The sequence below is a fragment of the Lichenostomus cassidix genome, chromosome 1 (assembly GCF_008360975.1).
Source record: "Lichenostomus cassidix isolate B80296 chromosome 1, HeHo_3.0, whole genome shotgun sequence".
NCBI classification, from domain to species: Eukaryota; Metazoa; Chordata; class Aves; order Passeriformes; family Meliphagidae; genus Lichenostomus; species Lichenostomus cassidix.
Window position 1 is genome coordinate 75,045,858 of NC_139479.1, and position 21,880 is coordinate 75,067,737.

Genomic DNA, 21,880 nt, shown 5'->3' on the forward strand with positions numbered 1-21,880 from the left:
CCCGTGCTCGCAGCGCTCCTGCGCGCGCCCGCCCGCACCGCCTCCCGCCCGGGGCGCGCTGGGGAGCTGCGCGGCCCCCAGACCCCGCTCCGCTCCGCTCCGCTCCGCACCGCTCCGCGCCGCGCCGCGCCGCCCCTCCCTGCGCGCCCGCCCGCGCCTCTCCCGCCTGCCGCCCGCCTGCCCGCCCGCCCTCGGCCGCCACGGAGCGCTGCCGCCAACCAGAACTTTTTTTTTTCCTCCCTAACTTCTGTCCCAACTTCCAGGAGGCCGCTCCCCGAGGCGGTGGGAAGGGGCGGCCGCGCTTCCCTCCCCCCGGCCCGGAGAGTGCATCAGCCCGGGACCCCGTCCGGCCGGTACCCTCCCGCGCTTTGCCCTGGTTCCGCAGAGCTTTCGCCGACTGCAGAGCCTCCCCTGCAGTTACGCGTCGCGGGTCGGCAAAGCTGGCTCATAAAAAACTTCTAGAGAAATACTCTTTATTAGATAAAACGGGTGAGGGAAGGGGAGAAACGGCCAGGAACAGAGCTTCGAGAACTAAATACAGGAAAACTTTTGTCACTAAACCCGTAGTAACATCGGAGTGAACGGGAAGCACTTCCGAGCGTGTGATCAAGGAGTAGAGCCTTCCTCGTCAGACAGCTGTGCAGTATCTACTTGAATCCATGCAGAGAGAGGACAACCTCCATTATAAAACTGGGGACCAGCCAGGGTTATGACTAGTTTGTAAACAGGCTTCCACCAAAACAGTGATACAGAATATTCACATGTCGCTTGCAGGGATCCACAATCAAGTAGGCAAAAGTCTGTTGGTCGCCTTTGCTTGAAGGGTAACAGAGGCCATTAGCATCCTGACAGGAAGCAAAAAAACAAAAACCAAAAGCAAAACAGTATTAGGGACAATATGGATATCTGTAAGAGAATTAATAAAATCTGAAGTTAATAATTTTGTTCCAATTGTAACAGTTTATTGCATAACAAAATAGAACAAATACACTGTAGTTTATTTAAACGGTTTTATGTCTCCATGAGGATCTCAACACTACAAAATGCACGGTAATTCTGGCTGAATGTTTCAAATAACCTTGAGGTAAATGTAATATTAATATAAAATGTAAAATTAAACATGTAAGCATGTGTTTACACAATTGGAGCCTAAAATACAAATGATTAAATATACAACAGCCCATCATATTTCCTTTGAAAGAGAAAAAAAAATCAATGGCTCTATATTAATACATAAAGTTGTTCCATCCGTAAGTTTTTTCATTTAACATTTGCTAGTGCATCTGTTCAGGTTCTCATATTTGCATTTAAGCAAAACACTCATTACAGATCATGTTAACCACTTTGGACTATATTTGAAAACATTTCGTGTGCCAGACCTCAGAAAGGGTTTGAAGGGATTCTAGGCACTTAGCTCCAAAATCCTGGTTCTGAGAAAATACGTTCAGCTTACAATCAGCATGGGAACTAGGCTCTTCAGGTTAACATCCTACGTCTGCACATGTCAATAAAAGCTTCACTGTTGACAGAACAGCACAGCTGGACACAACTCCAAGTCCAGTAGGGATCCAGAAACTAGATGGAGGAATTTTTAAAGGGTTGTTTTTTTTGTTTGGTTTGTTTTTTTTATAATTTAGTCAGTATGGTAATTGAACATGTGAAAGATCAATAAATATGTAGCTGACACCTCCTTTCTTTTAAAACATGCAACAGCTTCCTCCTGCTCCCCAACACCTTTGTACAACAGTTAGAGAGATGTAGGTTCTGCTACACTTTTCTTGCTTGAGGGAAATTGTTATTTTGCAAATATTGTTCATTTTCTCCAAGAAAATTTTAAACTCACAGACTAGAAACTATTCCAGATTCCACATTCTCACACTCTTTTGTTGAAGCTGTGTTCCTTTGAATGAAATAATCTTTTTTTTGGACTAAAGAGGCATGGAAACTGTAACCTCTCACTGTGGTTAAGTCAGTCAGCTGAGAAGGAAAAGGGCTAGGTCCCCATTTCTGCTCCAAGCACAATTGTGAATTTTATCCTTTAGTTGTTACTGGGCACCCCATTTTCTCCTTCTATTTCAAAGAGAATGAATCCCTTATTAGAGGTTCTGGTGTCTTCCTTTGGGAGATTATTCTAGATCTGAAGTTAAACACCTCATAAAAGCACTGTTTTAGACAGGTAGAGATTTGATAATGCTTATTCACAGAATTTTCCAATGGTAGTCAAATGCCACAAGCTAAAAATAGCATTCTGTTCTTAAGCAGCACAGCATACAAGCTCTGTAGCTCCAATTGTAGGATACCTAGCTCTCTTCAGGTGTTTTTTAAAGATACATGTGCAACAAATACTGGATTCTCAACTGCAGTAAGGAGAGCAAGTTTTAAGATTTTACAGTGCTCAGCATCACAAGGCCTTTGGAATTTGATCCAAAAATAATCTAAGCTCACGCATGGAACTGAATAAAAAAGAAGATCACTATGTGATTGCTAGTTAAACCCTCTTCCTATTGCTACTGAGGATCCCACTCCTGCAGTCTTTATGGAACTGACCAATGGCAATTGACGTTTTGACTGTTTAGAGGCAGTGTGAGCCCATTAAAATTTGTCCAACAACTTAACAAAAACAAGCTTAGTTCTGGAAATAAGGCATTTCAAGCAATACACTAAATCTGGTATCAGGAAAAATAATCAATATAACCTAATTAAATTAAAAAGGTGCTTAAATTTATTTTAATTAGTAAAAGAGGTCACAAAACCCCTAAAATACTTGAGCATAAAAGCTCTGAAATATATATTCATGCATGTACACAAGTTAAAAATCATACCAATTCCATCTGCAGTGCGGACTTTGGTTCACACATGCAGGGGGTGTAATGATTGATTTACTGATGTTAGAGTAGGATCATTTTATTTTTTCTTTGTAGCAACACAGCTGATGATTTAAGAATACATATGCATAGCATAAAACAGAAATAAAAATACTGCTGAATATTCTCAAAACTGCATAATTTAATTGACAATTTTTTTAAAATACTTCTTGAATAAACTTTGCATTATGCTGATTTCTAACACTGCCACAGTTTGTGAACTGTGAAGAAAGGTGAAGAAAGTTCTAAAGTATCAGTGAGCATTCCAATACTTAAGCTGTAACTGTCTTTCATTATATGCAAAACCCCAAATCTGTCAAGGGTATTTGGAGTTCAACAGAGTACTTTGCCACAAGATCTAAAATTTTTTCTCTTGTGATGCCCAGGTCTATCAGCTTAGGATGCTAAAGAGCTCTACAGACATTTGTAAGAGAGACCTTGACAAATTAGAGGGCTGGGCAATCACCAACCGCATGAAGTTCAACAAGGGAAAGTGCTGGACCCTGCAGCTGGGATGGGGCAGCCCTGGATGTATGGACAGCCTGGGGAATGAGAAGCTGGAAAGCAGCACCATGGAAAGGCACCTGAGGGTCCTGGTCAATGGCAAGGTGAACATGAGTCAGCAGTGCCCTGGCAGCCAGGAGGGCCAAGTGTGTCCTGAGGGGCATCAGGCACAGCATGGCCAGCTGGGCAAGGGAGGGGATTGTCCTGCTCTGCTCTGCACTGGGGCAGCCTCACCTCCAGTGCTGGGGGCAGCTTTGGGTGCCACAATATAAGAAAGATATTAAACTATTAGAGAGTGCCAAAGGAGGGTAATGATGATGGAGAAGGGTCTTGAGGGGAAATTGTATGAGGAGCAGCTGAGGTCACTTGGTCTGTTCAGCCTGGAGGAAACTGAGGGGAGACCTCATTGCAGTCTGCAGCTTCCTCATGAGGGGAAGCAGAGGGGCAGGCACTGATCTCTTCTTGGTGGTCACCAGTGACAGGACCCAAGGGAATGATCCGAAGCTTAGCCAGGGGAGGTTTAGGTTGGATATTATAAAAAGGTTTCACCAGAGGCACTGGAACAGGCTCCCCAGGGAAGGGGTCACAGCACCAGCCTGACAGAGTTCAAGAGGCGTTTTGACAACAATCTTGAGCACATGGTGTGACTCTTGGGGATGGTACTGTGCAGGGCAAGGAGTTGGACTTGTTGATCCTTGTAGGTCCCTTCAAACTCACCATATTCTGTGAACTGTAACTTAAAACCTTAAGATATTTACATCTGTAATAGCGTGCTTTTTAGATATTGTTTTTAAATTGTGCTCAGCTGCAAAAGTTACTTTTAGCAGATCAGCTTTTTAAAATTTATTTATTTTAAAAATTATTTACCTGTTTACATCAGGCTAGGAGGGTATATCCTTTTCTTCCAGACACAAACCAAGAAAACATGGCTTAAAAACTGTCAGCTCAGTATAAGGATCATAATAACACTCTACAGTTATTTATCAAATGAAATCAGAAACTAAATGTAGTTATCTCGTTGAAGAAACTTTTCATCACAATCACATTTGTGCTCCAGTAAGTGTTCTTCCTTTAAGTGCCGAGTTGAATTGTTTTGATCCACATAACCATCAGTCTAGACACACCATTTAAGCCTTTCTGTTTTTTGAGAGAAAATTATTAATGATATTCTTTAACAGAAACCATAATTTCAGAATTCTCCTTCACCCCACAAATTTTCAGAATTTTGTAATGCCCAATTTTTCTCCAAGGCTACAAGGAGGATAGACTCCTCTGCATTAACATTGGATTTTCTTTTGTCTATTTTGTTTACAAAAAGTTGCTAAAGTCTGTTGGGGTTTTATTTGTTTGTAGTTTTTTTTCTTTGTAGTACTGATGATATTTAATGTATGACTAAGATAGTTAAGGGAGCTCTTTAATGTGCATCTACCTAAACACAGAAATCTGCAAAGTTCACATCAATGCATTTGATTCAGAGGTGGGAAAGGAACAGTAACAACAGAAGAACATCCAGTTACCAGGATTTTGCTTTTTTATTTTTATTACAGTCTGCAACCTAGCAGAAAGATAAATTTTGATACACCCATAAAGTGTTTATTTTCAAAAGCATTTTATGAATCATACATAATACTTAAAAGATGATGACCAACAGATGAACAACTGGGCTATTGGCAACCTACAGGGAAGTTTGTGCAGTCTGAAATGACATCAGATACTGCTGTTGAAAGTGGGTACATTATCTAACATTTAATTATTACATATTCTGGTTACTCAAGAAGAATTTGGAGTAGTTCATCATACTGTTAACAACTCAAATGACAGATATGCTGAATCTAGTAAACATGCAGCCAGTTCTCAAACTTATCTTGATGGAAAATGTATGATTTTGCATAGGAATTTGACTTGACAAGGGAGGGGAAAAGAAGTTAGCAGTCATCTCACCCACCAGTCTTTCTGTATTCTAAACTTCCTTGCAGTCTTTACAGAAACAGATGCAATACAAGCTCTTCAGAAAACTCTAGCAACATTTCCAAAAACAGAACCATAGGAAGTCATGAGTGCATCCTTAGTCCTTACTGCCATCTCAAGTTTTATTATTATCTAAACCCAGAATTACTAATTTTTTTCATTAACTAGTTTCTGCACGACTATTATGATTTCCAGTGTAATCCAGTAAATCTATTTTTAGTGAGCTACCAAACAAAACTTTAGTTGGTGGTTACTGATGAAGAGTTAGTAAAGAGGATGAGAAAGCAGGATGAGATCAGGGATAGAGTTCATTAATAAAAAAATGACAACTATGGGAAAATAATCCATTACAATGGAATATTATGTTTTCTTTGTGTAAAAGTAAATTCATTATTTTCACTTTATGTATATTACTGCCAGTAAAATCCCATATAAAAAAGTTATTAATACTTACATATGCAGATACTCTGAAGACTGTAGAAATAGTATGTATTTCTTTTGTTTCAGGGTTCTTTTGAACACTGAAATACAGGGGTATAATACATACTTAATATACATCATAAGTACTGATAATTAGAATCTTTAATTTATTAAATACATTTTAAATATATGCACTGCGTCCTTGCTCAAATTTTATGAAGGTTAAATTTACAGTTAAAATTCAACTTATGTCACATTGAACATGAAAATCTATGTGACCATTGTTAGATAACATGGTTATGACATTTTACTGAAAAATATTGAATATATCTAGTCGTCTGACTAGGTTTTACTGTTCTTAGCTACTAAATCACAGCAATATTACCCAGACCAAGATGATTCCAAGTATAGAGATTGCATTTTGATAGATATGAAAAATTATGCAGCTAAACATTTAATAAAAAACCTTTTTACATATTCTTTGAGAAAGAAACTTGCAAAGTGAAATGCATCTTAATACAGACTACAAGAACTAGCAGCAGTACTTGTGAAGAAATAAATTCTTTAGCTCATTTTTAATTAGTATATAATTATAGATTAGGTTTATTTTTACTCCTTTGGAATTTTATATATATAGTCAGCTATACAACTTGGGATGGGATTGGTTCTGAGCTTTTATATTTCTAGACTGTTTATGGTGAAGATTGCCATTTCTTTCATCACATTTACTAATAACACTGAGATATTATTGCAAAGAATCCAGGCATCTCAACCTATTTTAATATATCATTTTTCCGCAGGTCTGCTTTAAGTGATGCTTACATTTCTTCAGAAATTAGATCATGCAACTGCTTTTCATTTATCTAATTTTGCAGATTCCCATTTATATTAACTCACTGTGGAACAGCTGAGGCTTAAAACTTGGGTACTTACATGCTTCCGAGAAATGCCTAGCTCAAAACCTGCCTTGTCACAAGCAGGTTCTGTTCCCAGGAAAGCTCCCAGTATAGACATGTTACAAGAGGATGTGTGAAACAGCCTAGTGGAACACCACCCCAGATCCAAGCTGTGACAGCAGTCCCCTGTTATTGGTGCTTTGGCAAAGCTTCTTTTTACAAGAACAAACGAACCCTGAATCAACCACCAGCACCTTTGTTGATTCAATCTCTCCAGCCAATAAAAGAAATTGACTCTCCAATTAGCTGATTTCATCTGCAGAGTAATGACACAATCGTGTTTGAACCTATACTGTGAAGCTGATCTTCCCTGTGGTCAGTCAGTAACGAGGCTTTCTCAGAACTTTTTGTTGCGTCTGACATGTTGACATACTCAACAGTGGATGAAGACAGCACTGCTGAAGTTGGTAGTGACCCCAGCTGTCTGCCTTCCCACCCCTCCTGAGACGACTGCCTTCCCAGCAGGACAGCTCAGCTACTTCATGACTCAGTTTCTGAACCACTGCAGTTTGCAGACCAGCACATTAAGCCAAACTAACACAGATGTCACTTTATGCTGACACACCAAGCTGTAACTGCAGCAGTTCAGGAACTCTTCAACCATCTCTGTGGAAAGAGTGACAACTTTCAGAACAAGACATAAAGGATTAGTGGCATTATTGCCTTCTACCAAATATCCCCACACCCAAAAGTTACAGTTGTATTTAAGTTACTCTGGCTTCAGATGCTTCTGTCTGAAAACTATACTATCAATTTCTGGTTTCTTAATTTTCATGTTATTTATATATCTAGGATACCAAAGTTAGAGGTGACAAAGAAAAAGTCTTCCTATTTATTCCATGGCCTTGAGAAATTTTCCCCTTGTGGTTAGCTTCCTGTAAGTAATTTTTCATAATGAGTGTTTATTTCCAGTACTTTGGTTAATTTTTAAGGCAAAACAATGGTGTATGTTAAAATCAGATGAGATTCTTCCTTTGCTGACTTGAAAGAAAACCAAGAGCTTGCCTTTGACAAGCTCGTTCGCTCTATTTCTTTTTTCCCCCTAAAAGGTTTTAGGAAAAACTATCCTTTTGAAGAGGGTAGTATTTCCTTAAAAATAACGTTAATAGCCCCATATTCTTTCAAATTGTTAACTTCTAAACTATTCATTGGATATGCTACTTCATCATTTTAACGTGCATCTATTATCTTTTTATGAAGAGCAAACATCCTCATGGTGTCTCGATTCACTTCGAGCTTTATTTATATTCTAACCTTACTGACAATATTTTATTAGGCTTTCCAAACAATAAAAGAACAACTTCCTACTTTCACATACATCCATTCATTATGGGGGAAAGGGCATGGCAATGGAGACGAAGAAAGGAGACGAAAAAAATTACTACAAGATGCTACAGCCGTTGTCACCATGGAGAGACACTGTCAGAAAAATCAAGGTTTAAGTACAGAGGACAAGATTTACCAACACAGATTCACAGATTATATTTTAATTAACAAGTTTTTGTCATGTAAATATATTCTTTAAATCAAAATACTACAACGAGGGATTTTAAATTATTTAAGTCATACAGGATACATCACTAAACACTAGAATTTTGGATGGATTCAGCTGATCACAGACTATTTTCTTATGGATTAGTAACAGACTACAAGTTGTGCATTGATTAATTAGCAAAAATATATAATTCTTTTTGCAAAGAAAAGAATGTCTGCCATTTTGTAGTTGTATTTGGAAGTCCCTAGCTGTGATTGTAAAATATCTAGAGCTGTTAATTTCAAAAAGATTATTGCATTCTCTCATAACAAAGCAATGTACATAAAAATGCTTTAATAACATGAAACCTCAAGCCTTTTCACTATTTTGAATGCTAGTGTCTTGGAGTTAGAACTCAGGTATGGCCAGGTAAAAACAGCTGTAATAAATATAAGTAGGGAAAAGCTCATTAATGGGTCTGCTGCTCCCAGCAGTAAAAACACTTCAGTGGAACTCTTCATGCCAAGGCTCTTGCCCATAAGGAATACTGTAACAGGACTGAGCAGTGGTAGTTTATACATCCATAAGCTTATTGTTATTAGACTGAGTTCATCTGTGGCAGCTAATTTTTCAATGCACATCATCCAGCAGCTAATAATTATTGTAGTATCCATTAGTTTTTTACCAAGCCATCTGAGCCTCAAACCTAAAAATTAAACCTTAAGGACAATACAGTTTACAAATTTTAAATACCATTAAAAGCTTTTAATATAACTTTACAAACAGTAGAAAGTATCCAATGTGACTGTGATTCAAGATGCAATGAAACCAGACAGAGAATAGCAGTCTAAAAAAGAATTTAAACAACACTTGGTATTCAACAGGAATTTGAAGATGAACTTTTTGGTAAACAGAATTTAAGAGACTACTACTATCATTAGCAATTATTTACTGAAAATAAGAGGCTATAAGAAATTAATTTTAATCGCTTTATTTCCTGTTGTATTTTATGCAAGAATGAAGTAACACAGTGCACAGAATGGACTAGAAATTAGAAATTTAGTCAAGACTGTCGTTAGTGTCCATATTCAGAGCCTTTCACCGGCTTTTTCTCTGTTAAGACAGAGGAAATAAAACAGAAGCATCATTTTGGATAAACTGTGATCACGGGGAAATGAGACCAAGGAAAAGACAACCATGATTGGGAAGAGGGAGGGAAGGTCTGAGATGTCAAGATCAAAAGCTTTTCTCATGGGACTGACAAAGAACTCAATACCAAAGGAGCAAGATAAAAGATTTAGTTAAATGGTAAGTTTTATTTTCAAGTGGTAACCAGTGTTAACACCAGCTCCTCTGGCAGTGAGAAGCCAGCAGATATTAACAGGCACAGAAATGGAGAGACACGTGGTAGATAAATACTGAAGATCAGTTACATCACAGGAAAAGAGCAGATGTACTTCAAAACTTGGGAGGACAGAACGCAATCTGCCAGCTGGCAAAAAAACCCAAAAAACCCAAACAGCACAGGAATAGATCTTCAAATATTTTCTCTTCAATATTTTATGACGGACAGAAGCAGCACATAAGATGAAAATACAACGGGTTAATAGGGAACAGGTTGAGGATACAAAAAAGTAAACTTTGACAGCAGGATGAAATTGTGGAAGGATCTTGACAGAGCCTTTTTTTTGTTTTAAGTAACAGGAACGATTTGACATCCTTATCAAATTTTACATCATGAAAAGGAAAAAGAATGCAAAGAGGTTTAAGGAGATAGGAAGGTAAAGAAAATGAGTGGCTTAGAACAGAACTTGAACATGTTTAGGATAAAACAATTCAACAGCAAAGGGGACCAGTAAAGTGAAGGAACTGATTGGATTTGCACTTCGTCCTACATCAATTGAACAATTAAGAGCAGAAACAGCTGCAGCCAATGCAGAATCACCTAAGGCCCAGGACTGAAGCAGCGAGCAGTTTGATTTAAGTGCAGAGTAACAATTCAAAAGAAAAGGGAGGGTAGAGTTAAACATTGATGGATCCTTTTATGTCAGATCCTGTATTTCTGAAGAACCCACTTGATTCTCACCTATGTATGAGATGAAAATATCAAAACTAATCACACTAACAAAAATTTTAGTAATATCTTTTACAATCTTTATATTCCCATTAGCTTAACTAAGAATGAGTCTGTAAAAACAATAACTACATTCCATTTCCCACTAACCAGGACATAAGAAGTTTTGTCAATCAGAGAAGTCAGCATATGGATATATCAAAGCAGGGCAAAAACAATGATCTGAACCTCTGGTCAACTATCTCTAATCTTAAGGGGGAAAAAAAACCCCTCACATAAAGTTCCAAACAATTCCACACACTAAACCTGGTAAAAAATGTGTGTTAGTTCACTATGTCATGTTAACAGCAAGATTCTATCACCCTTATCTTTACACTGCAAGAAGTGTGTTTGCAGAACTAGGAAGACCAAAATCCAACCGTTTTTAAAACAAAATAGCAGGGATAAAAAAGTACACAGAACTAAAAGTTTCAACTAATTATTTCAGTTTTTAAATCCTAAATTAAAAGCAGTCCAATTGAAAGTAGCCCAAGATTATACAGCCAAGACTTAATTGTGGGTATTTTATCAATGACAGTTGAAACACAATCTGTTTCCAGTACCTTGCCATGTTTTCAGCAGCTGATTACAGAAAAAATATCTTAAAAATGGGAATGATTTATAAACCATCAATGTCCATAAATGTAGTATAAAAAATGTTCTTATGTGGGACTGATGCAATAAAATTGCATATATTTTACCACTGAACTACTACCATTGTACCATGGTATTTTGATAGTTGGACACAAATAAGCTTGCAGGTGGATTAAATAACAGCCCCATTTTGAAGCAGTAATGTACAATAAATTTACGCAAATCAACACTAAGTATCCATGGACAGTACATGTACACAGTCGTATAAAACAGAGTAACACTTACCTCACCAAGTCTTTATAAAAAGCTTTTGTAGTTTCTAAGTATGGGTCAACTTCATCTTCAAACTGGCAAAGAGTTCCTCCAATGCAAAAATGCTTAAAAAGACAGAAGAGAAATTCCTTGCGATCCAATTGACTGAATAAGTCATAATGGTCGGAATCCTCCAAAAGCAAGACCTTGTGAAACAAGGGAAAAACAAGAAAGTCAAATTGATAAAGATTCATTTAACATCCAGTTTGTAAATAATGCAACTACTTTGCTGTATGGCACACAGAAATTATGTCCATATAAAATATATGGATGAGGGACAGATGTAAGTATTTCTAAATCCTTCTTCCAATGATGCAATTAGGTTCTTCATTCTTACATAAAATACAGAGCAGAATCCCTGTCAGATTTGTGCCCAAAAGACATAAAGGAATATTTTTCAAGTCTTGTTATTTCACTGGTTAATTATCTGTCATACTAATGAAACTACCAACCGGAAAATAATCTACCTATATTTGGTACGTCAATTGCTGTTAATCAGTTTGGGTTTGGTAACTGTTTTTGGTAACATTTGCTTTTTAACTTTTAAATTGACACAGTTATTTCACATTTGTAAAGGAATCCTGAGGATCTCCCAGAGGAGATCACTCAAACTCACATCATTCTTTATTGCAGACTCCAGTGAGCCCTGATCTGTAGCCTGGATTAGCCAGACATATCCAGCTGCCTCCATGCGTCTCTCCTGCCTTTTGCTGAGATATAATTTGAACACAGAGGACTTGCTAGATTACTGTCAACACTCGTTTGTTTAAATGTGGACAGGAATTGTAACTCACAATGGCTACAAGGCATTTGAGTCACGTCAGCCAAACTGCAGATGCCAGCCCAGGCAAACTGGCCAACGTTAGACATGAGCCCACTGCTCTCTGGTCCTCTTAATAACAAAACTGCACAACCTGAGTAAAAAGGGGTCCAGGCAACAACTGTTCTGGAAGGCCACCTCCTACACATCCCAACTTCCTTGGCTGAAACAAGAAAAGACGTGGCAGGTAGGAAAGAAACACGGAGTCTTGCAGCCAAGGGCCACCCTCTGACATCAGGAGAGAGTTTAGTGCCCCCTACAGTCTTCCGTCCTATAGCCCTAACTAATTAATTTGAAGTTTTGATGTCATTCCTGGAAGATTTTGACTCTCATTCTTTCTGCTGTCTTAGGTCTTATGAGTAGGAATCACCTTTGTTTCAAACCAATGTTAAACCCTCAGCTTGCAAATGCTGACACACACATCACTTCCATGGGAAGGAAACTGGGAAGACACTGATGAAACCCCAATAATTTCTAATTTTAAATGTTGCCTCTAACCTTCCTACACATGATATATTTAATTTTCAGAAAACATTTCACATGTACCCAACTTATAAATAAATATATAAATATATAAATAGTATTTTGAACCACTAGGCTACAAACTACAGCTGAAATTCAAACACGAGCTTGAGTTCTCACCTTTTCCCAGAACTTTACAAGACAGACCAGTATTTCAGGCCACATCCTGTAACCAGTGTCACTGGTTCAAATACATTGCCTTCAAAGGATTTGCCAAGTGCAAATGAGTGCAACTCTATAATTATTTAGTACTTATGTTGATTATATATACAAGGAAGAGCAAAATCCAGTTCTCCCACACTATGCTTTGCTAATGCTACACAAACATAAGTTAAAAAAATTGTTTTAGCTTATGAAGTCAAAAGAAACAGAGTGAAGACATACATTGATTAACAGGGTGCCACTGTTGGAGATTCATTTTCAGATAATCTGTTTTCTGACACCTCCACTAGAGTATAGCAAACAGTTTTTACATTGCAGACCTGTTCAGCAGTTGTATTTAGTAATTTTCCAGTGTTACATTGAAAAATAACTTCCTCTTTCATAGTTCCTCTTGCTTTAGAGAACATTTATTAAGATGGCTTTCTTTAAATACCTTCACATATTATATAATCAGCATTCCTGTCCAGGAATGCTTCAGGACGTAGCTATCAAATACATTCAATTTCATCAACTATCTGGAAGGCAAGGTGAACATACAGCTCTGAGTATCACAGGACCTTCTCTTTGGCACCCTTTGTTTCCCTCTCCTAAGCAAATGAGCAGCTGCATTTCCCCACACACCCCCCAGCACTGACAACTTGAGACACAGGTGGGTAGAAGGCGCTTTACCTTTTTCTCCCACTTAAAAATGAAAGATGGCTCACCTGGCAAACAAGTATTTGCTTTCACAGATTTAGGCACTGCAATGCCTCCTCAGTTGTTTGTAAACCATGGCTATTGATGCCTGTTTTTACAATTGTCAGAAAAAAACCCATGAAAAATGTGTTCTTATGGTACATAATAGAGTAGGAAAAATGATAATAAATTATTCATTACAATACTGACCTTTCTTAATTCATCAGAGATGAGAATATCATTATAATAGTCATCATAACATTTCACAATAGTTCCAGTTTCTCTAACAACTCCTTCAGAGTACAGCCGATCAAAAAACGACATGGAAATCTGTGTACAGGGTACCACTGTAGCTTCAATTTTTGTCACTTTGGAACCTAGAATATATAGGAAGCTTGTTGCATGTTTCATATTCTTTAAAAAAACCACAGATCAGGTAAGTAGGACTCAATCACGGAGTCAGTTAAAAAAAAAAAAGGGCAAGGAGAGCTCTGAAAGAAAGCATTAAATTCATCTGAATACTACTTTCCATTAAGGCTCATGTGTGTGCTCCCCCTATTGGTAAATACCATCAACCGAAACCAGCGTTAGATGGAGCACCGTGTGAACGCAGCATCATGTTAGATCACACACCCTTAGAAAATCATATTCCACAGCTTAAGCCTTAAAGCGTCTAAGGACAGATGCCAAATTTGGCATGATGAAGTACAGAAGTCAGTAGCTGCTGACAGCAACCCACAAAGTAAAAACCAAAATGAATACTGCCTCGAAGAATTTTTGATTTGTTAAGTGTTATAAATGAACTTTAAAAAAAAGTTATTTTTGAGCCACTGTAAGCTTTATTAACCAGCTATTTCAGAAGATGAAAAGGGTACTATCAGCACTTCCTGTATCAATCTGGAGTATTATCTCTGTAATCATTAAGCACAGGATATATTTTTCTATATTTTTTTCTCCCCTCTGCTTGCAAATCATCCAAGGCTGGATCCTGCTGCTCACAGACATCTAGTGCTATTTGAGATGCCCTATAGTATTTTCCTTAATGAGGTATCAGTCCATGAGGGCACATCTCTTCTCTATATACGGTGTTATATCTACAAATCTGTTTGCAGGGTGTTGGGTAACTTATGGCATCTCAAACAGCACTAGGCCCCATGTTTAAGCAGCTTTGGACTCAGCCCAGTTCTGTCTGCTCTCTGCAGTCCAAGTGTTCAGCCCAAATATTAGAACACATTCTCTATCCTTCTCCAGGTCTGCTGGAACAGGCTTCAAAGTGCTTCCGAAAAGGAGAGGGGAGGAGAGCATGAGTGAGCATTCAACACAAGGGCAGTGTATCTCAGTAGAGAGAATACTGACAACATTCCAGCTGTCCATGAGTTTATTCTTATCTCTTCTCCTCTGTAAGTTCCTTTGGTGAGAGACTGGCCAACAACATCACAGTATCAAAAGGCTTTTTAGCATACAATTAAATATAAAATTCAGTGCTGTCCTGACAAACTGACCTAAAGGATGATCAAGCAGTACTATTTAGGAAATGTCCAAATTTCCCTTTGGATGACAGTATTTCAGGAACAGAAATATGCCAAAAAAGGATGTGTGAACCATGACGCTTCCAAGAGCACCTATCATTTCATTCCAATACTAATCTTTGTAAGCACAGAATAACCTAAATTTTCTATTCCCCCCACACTTGCAGAAAGCCCTTGGGATTTCTGTCATATATTATTACACAGAGACTATTTATTCATATGTTAAGCAGGACTGGCATTTTAATAACTAAACTTGGGTAAACTGTATCACCCAACCAATCAACACTGGGAAAAAAATTGAAGAGACATTACAAGTTGATGGCTTGAAAATGTGCATACTTTAGCTAAAATACTGTCAGGAAATTTTAAAATTGTTTTATTGGACCAATGTGATGTCAAGAAAATCTGCTATGGACAGAAGCACAGCATTTAATTGCTTGGCTTCCTGCCTACAGACAATGGTTATAAAAAAGAATACCTTTTATTGAAGAAGAAAAGGTTTAGGACATTATCCTACCTCTACACATAGTGACGATCAAAACCAACCAAATTACATAACCAAAAACAAGTCAGAAAAAACATGAATTACAGCCCTACAGCCTATGAAAAAAATCCAAACTGATTTATATTTGTTTATTCACACTTCCTCCCACCCCCTCACTTCCAGTTTCCTCTAACTGCTAATTCTCCAGCTCCCTTTCAAAGGGATAGAATTTCTGTTTTATAATGGATTTAATAAGAGCCAAATCAGCCTTTATCACATAAATTATTTTAAAATTAACATTAAAACCTGAGTCAACTAACAAAATCAAAAGTTAAATGACTTGAGAAAATAGAAAAATCTTACATTTTCCCAGTTATTGACCTAAAACTATAGGAAATAGAGGTATTTTTAGGCCTTAAATTATAGGATTTTATCAGTGGAAGGGGATACACTTCTGCTCTGAAAAAAAGGTTTTATGAAAACTTTGATCAGGAAAACAAATCAAGAACTTTGTAATCTATTCAGTAGTTCAGAAAACCAAACTATACATGGAAAAGTTTAAATACACTGGAAGATCCTAGTCTCTGAGAGGTAAAATTTGAAATTCAGAATTTCCTGGACAAGAGTGACTGGTTTTAATAACACTATAAAAGTGAGCAGTAAAATAGGAAGAAGAAATGCCTTGACAACTCTGCAAGTGGAAAACAAAGAGCTGAGAAGTCCTGAATCAGTTTAAGCTTCTTATAACAGCCAACTCTGGAATATCTATAAAGTGCTGCCAGTATATTTTTAAATTAACACGTTGCATATCTGGTTGGGGCAGATAAACCCTGGATTAGATATATTTAGAATTCCTCCAAAATCTAAGAATGTTTTTTAATGTCAGAAAAACATCTTGCAAGCTACTATTTACAAAACAGTTTATATACAATGCTAGTTTAGTGTTCAGTATTAAATAAATAGGGTATTTCAAAAGTAAAAGATGCAAGTTGATGATTTACAGGTTCAAATGACATCTACATTTTTTTGCAAATTATAGCCTATAGTAATAGTTTTGAAAATTGCTGATTTCAGATTACCTTCCAGATTTTGAAACCCCATTCTAAAGACAGAAATTGTTGAAGTTTTAAGTACATATGGAAACTCAATAATCTTTTTTTAGGCAAATACAAATTTTTTATTTACACAAAAAGACAGCAACTTTACCCCTTTGAAAATAAATTTTCAAGTGTTAATTGAGCTTAAGCAGATACAGTCCAGCCTCCCTAAGACTGCTGACAGGTGCAAGGCCAGCAATGTGTCCAGGGAAAAACGACTATTTAGTTCTCACTGCAGCTATTTTAAAAACACGAGACTCAATACATAAATGGGTATGCACCAAATTTGTTCATTTCACTACTTCTGTTTTTGAAATATCAGAGTAACAGATGAATAGGTGGCTTAAAGCACATCAAAAATATCAGATACTCTGCCATGCAGCCAGGAGGAGAGGAAAAATCCCTACTACAACAGGCAAAAAGTGTGGTGTGAGAGTAGACCATTAATTATCTTTCTGATCAGATGAAGCAGACTAGAGAATATCCTTGTGTATCATTTACCTAAAATGCTTTATTTCAAGTAATGTTGAAGCTGGAGTCCTTGAAACAATGTATTATTGTGGAATTCTACCAGGAAAGAAACATAAGTGAAAAGATGAAAGGGGACGACAGTCTCAAAAAAGACAAAATTATTATAAAAACAAACACTACTGTAATACTCTACTAATTTCTTTTAAAATGCTGACATTGTTCTGTGGGGGCATAAATCCTGCCCAAGGCCATGGTGGTGAGAAGGAAGGTTTCTATGGATCTATCTAACCCCCACCTATATTATGCATTCAAAATGTCTCCCCCATAAAAAAAATACTAACATTTTTGTTTGTAAGAGAATAAATGCAATATTTGAATCAACCTAGACTATGATTTTTCTTCAGATTTTCTAAAAAGCAAAATTAGCACATTTCCAGTATTTTTTTAACAGGAATGCTGTTTTTAAGTTACTCCACAGTGATAAGTAAATGGTATATCTGGATTAATGCATCAGCACGTCTGAAGAAGAAAATACTAGAAGATGATTTTTACCTCCTCCCACTCATAGCTAATTCTTACTATATTTTTAAAAAATGCACATGAAGACTAAGTATAGAAAAATGTGCCAACATTCCTCACCAAAAATAGGCAAAGAATGGGAAGATGAAATTTTAAGAGCAAACAGGGTATACCAGCTGTTCAGGATTTAGAAAGGGAACCCTTCCAGTCCTTGGGACAAAATGCTTCACTTCTGTGCATAAGAAGATTGAGCAGAGGGAAGAGTCAAGCTGGGTTACTTGGCAAGAGACCCTCCACTCCTAACACAAGGTATGTAACCTACTGACCTTCACTACAGGGACTGACAAGTCGTAGACTAGACAGATAGCCTAAAAAAATCCTGTCTAAAGCAAGAAAAGGTTTACTAGTGGCTTAAAATAAATCTATTTTCTTTCTGCTTGCCACAGTGAGAAAGAGGTACCTGAAGGGGTACTCAAGATATTTTTTGCATCTTATGTATTTCAATTGTTTTAACAGTTGGGTGTAGTGTTTGGAAAATGGATTTTTGCTGACAAAAAAGTGGCAATGTCTAGTGTCATTGTATACAGTGGGAAAAACCTTTGCCAATTCCAGACAGCTGAAATGGAAAAGTTAGAAAATTCCCAAAGCTCCATTAAATATTCACACACGGTAAAAGTACTTGCAGACAAACCAAAAGAAATGAGGGCTTCCCACTGCCCTCTTTTAAAATATTCCTGTTATGGAAAATCACTTCGGCAATATCAGAGATCACATTATGCAGAAAATACCATTACATTATCACATGCAATTGCCATGAATTTTTGTGTGCCATTTACGTAATGAAAAATGCAATTTCAAAGTTGTGCCATAAATTTGCTATTTGCTTTTGGCCTTCCTGCTTTGGTGTCTCATCTGCATCTGCAGATGCAATGGAGTGTTTTAAGAAGCTTCTGATATGGCAACAAAGTAGAAGTGACCCTCATGGCATGGCTGAAACTGGAGCAACATGTCCCATGGGGAACTTCTGTGCCTGCATCACCACGGTTGTACAGACAGCAGGTTTACACGAGTTTGGGGTGTGCTCTGCCAATCCTCTGCTCTCTCAACTTTAATTTGTACCACAGCAATCATCTTGGGCCTGTCCCAAGCCAGGTCGCTGCATCTATAGAACGCCCTTCTCCAAACATTATTTGAGTAAGATATTCGTATGAATATACTACTACTACTACAGAATTATACTACTATAATTCCACAAATAACGCAGTTGACTATGTGTGGATCAATGATTAGGTCAACTGGATGTCACAAACCATTTACAAACAGCTTTAGGTACTTGATGTATGGAATGATGCAGGGATCAAAGGAAAAAAAAGACATAAAAGGTGACAATTTCTTAACAGGCAAAGAATCTTTTTCTATTATCTTTCCCTATCTTTAGTAGAATCTTTCCCTATGATTTAGTAAAAGAAGTAATTCTTTAAGATATTTCAACTAGCTGAAAATACACATATATGAGCTGTCATTATTGGAAAATGGTAAATTAGAGCAAAATAGTTAAAACACAGACTTTTAAAATTTAAGATTAATTTATTCTAAATTTACCCAATGTAGTCCATTGTCCTGAAGATGACAGCAACTTTAAACTGGAGGTCACACTTTGATCATTAAAAAATGCCTATAATATTCAAATAAGAGAATACAAGTTAATGAAATGAAATGTAAAGTTATCAATTATAGTGCCTTGGATACTTTAAATCCAATATAAGGCTTCAATTAGTAAGTAGATTCCATATGATCTTTCAGTTTGGATACTAAATATGACACCACCAAATCCATGGGTTTGTAATTCAGGGCAGACAGTGTCTTTTATACACTGAAGATATCTTCAGGTGCGTATTTACATATGCAGCATTAAAGTTTCATAATAAAGCACCCTGAGTCCAAGAACACACAAAAACATATGAAATTCATGGAGGTACAGAAAACTGAGGAAGAGATGAGACAGTTCTCTCTCTGCATATCATGTTGAAGTTAAAAATGAAATGCTAAGTAAGATTTTAAAATTTACACTTTTGAAATAAATTTGAAGCTTGGAGAAATGTAGAGACACACAAAAATTATTAAAGATACAGAGGAGATCCATAAGTTATTGAAGGGATGGAGAATATATTCCACAGTAAGATTTGAAGTATTCAATCATATTGATGTCTTAATAAAAAAAAAGGAGATATGCGCAGTAATGTTGATAGCTGGCAAGTTTACATGATAGGAAAGCCAACTAAGAAACTCCACTCTTATGTATATGCATACAAGCAGGGTGAATAATCATTGAAGAAGCTGCTAAGAAAATGAAATTATGGATCTTTCAGTTTCTAGATCACTAAGTCTCTTTACCACCCCTCTGCGATAGAGAGAGATCAGACATTACATTAATGCGATGGTCCTTTTTGTCCCAATTACTTCACAGCTATTCAGATTTCATCACTTCATACTGATATCTTTACATTTTTAATTCAAAAGAGACAAACATTGAGAAGGTAAACGTGTATTCTGTAAACTTCAACAAGCTCAAATGTTTCATCAGTGGAAGATGAAATACTGGTGCATTTCTGTGTGAATTTCTTCAAAATATAAAAAGGCTGAATTCTTTATTCAGTATAACAATACAAAATACACATACAAAAATTCTGAGTGTTGTTTTTAAAACAACAGGTGTAAAAACCATTGTTTTTAAAACCACAGGTTTAGGGGGTTTTTTGTCTGCAAACAGATGAAGAGATTTGACTTTGCAGACAAGAGAAATGGATGACACAAAATCAGCATGAGATTTGAGTCTCAAAAAGCTGAGAGTTCAAAAATCTAGTATAAAGCAATGGTATCCAATACATTTTAAAAATTATATTTCCAGATAAGTGGTGCACATTTACATCTAAAGCTGTGATAGCCATGAGTGTGTACTCTGTTTAAAGTCTCACACTGGGTGGACCTCCCAGCATGAAATGCTGTGGCCAAGGTGAGTATCCAGTTCAGATTTCTGTTCTTGGGAATCCTGAAAGACTAAATTGTTCCCTCTTAAAGCAGAGTAACATTGGTACAGACTAAAATATTTTTACTGGACAATACAGTTAACCCACAAAGTCAGATTTGAGCACCACACCTAAATCACCTCCTTTCAAGGAGAGAGTGAGCAAGCCCATAGCATTCAACATTGCTACATTGCTTACTATTATGTAGCTTTCCAGTAGCTATAATTTCATGGGAGTGAAAAAAAAAAAAAAAAAGTAAATTTAAAATACAAAGGACTTAGAAATACCAGAAGAAACTCATCCTTTTGATAGGGCTTAAACTGCTGGTCAAAACTGAATGCTTGAGCTGTTATCCTGCCTTGCATGGACCTGAAACGGCAAAATGAGATTAAATATTCTGAAGACATACACAAAGCCCTATTCTGACCAATTATAATTTCGTCCCCCCCCATTCTCCGTTACAAGCGCCTCCAGCCCTTCCTTGGAGGGCTCGAGCTGCATTGGAGATTGGCTGCGAAGCTGGAATAGCTCTCGGCTCGCTGTGGGAGGCGAGGACGGGCGCCTCACACCTCCCAGGGCGCGGTTTGCGGGCCCGGAAAATATCAAAGAGCCTTCAAATTAAGGAGTGGGGGGAAATAAACGAAAAAAAGAGGAAAAAAGGAAAAAAAAAAAAAGAAACAAAAAAAAGAAAAAAAGCGATGCGGACCCGCTACCACAGGAGAGGGAGTCCTGCGGGCGCGGTGACGACTCCCGCCCTCAGCCCCGCCCGCCCGTTCCCCCGCCGCCCCTAGACAGACGCCTCTGGCAGCAGGCGTTCCCGCCCCACCATTTGAGGAGTCGGTCGGCGATGTCCCTGTCCTGCAGGCAGGGGAAGGTTTTCTGCGGCAGGGCTCGGAACACGAAGCGCTCCGCGACGCACCTGCCCTCGGCGGACATGTTGCGGCGGCGCGGCGGTTGCCGTGGAGACGGCGCCGCTCCGGTGCGGAGCCCGGCCCGCCGCTAGCGTTCCGCCGCCCGGGAGGGCCGGCAGGCACGGCTGGCCTCCTTTTCTTTGTTGTGTGCCTTCAAAACCCCCTAATTCAACACCAGCCTTCTCCCCTCTCTCTCTGCTCCTGTCTATGCGCCAGGAACACTGAGGCTTGCGAAGGGAGAGCCCAGCAGGCCGAGGTAGAGGCTGCCATTGCTGCCTTTGCCAAGGCCACCCCAGCGACGTAACACCAAAACTAACTAGGAAAAGACCTAAGTTATGAGTTGTGAACTTCTAACGAATCAGGGCTGCTTTCTTTCTTCCCAGGATGGAGACCCATTTGGGAATAGCAAAAGTTGTGCTTTAAAACTCTTCCCAGTTGAAGTTTAAGGAAAGATCATTG

At 37.9% G+C, this 21,880-nt stretch overlaps 1 protein-coding gene across 3 annotated transcripts; it reads right to left on the reverse strand.

Moving 5' to 3' along the window:
* Positions 1-456: 456 nt before the first annotated feature.
* On the reverse strand, positions 457-21,517 carry CFAP300 (cilia and flagella associated protein 300). Of its 3 annotated transcripts, none has more exons than XM_085064418.1 (7): positions 21,337-21,492; positions 20,798-20,879; positions 19,087-19,159; positions 13,595-13,761; positions 11,179-11,351; positions 5,791-5,857; positions 457-845 (listed from the first exon to the last, which is right to left on the reverse strand). In XM_085064418.1, exons 1-7 carry the CDS (start codon positions 21,444-21,446, stop codon positions 714-716), a joined length of 804 nt encoding a protein of 267 aa, XP_084920544.1. In that variant the 5' UTR covers positions 21,447-21,492; the 3' UTR covers positions 457-713. The 3 variants fall into 3 exon arrangements, with proteins under 3 accessions (XP_084920544.1, XP_084920561.1, XP_084920553.1); XM_085064427.1 differs by lacking the exon at positions 457-845 and adding an exon at positions 1,617-5,064 and having other exon boundaries at positions 21,337-21,515; XM_085064435.1 differs by lacking the exon at positions 5,791-5,857 and having other exon boundaries at positions 21,337-21,517.
* Positions 21,518-21,880: the final 363 nt, after the last annotated feature.

Excerpts from the sequence above, each read along its gene's own strand:
- CFAP300 (XM_085064418.1), bottom strand. The coding sequence starts at position 21,446 with ATGTCCGCCGAGGGCAGGTGCGTCGCGGAGCGCTTCGTGTTCCGAGCC. Across the intron at positions 13,762-19,086 it reads AGGACAATGGACTACATTGG|GTTCCAAAGTGACAAAAATT; the intron begins GTAAATTTAGAA and ends TATATATTCTAG. Across the intron at positions 846-5,790 it reads TCTTCAGAGTATCTGCATAT|GATGCTAATGGCCTCTGTTA; the intron begins GTAAGTATTAAT and ends GCTTCCTGTCAG.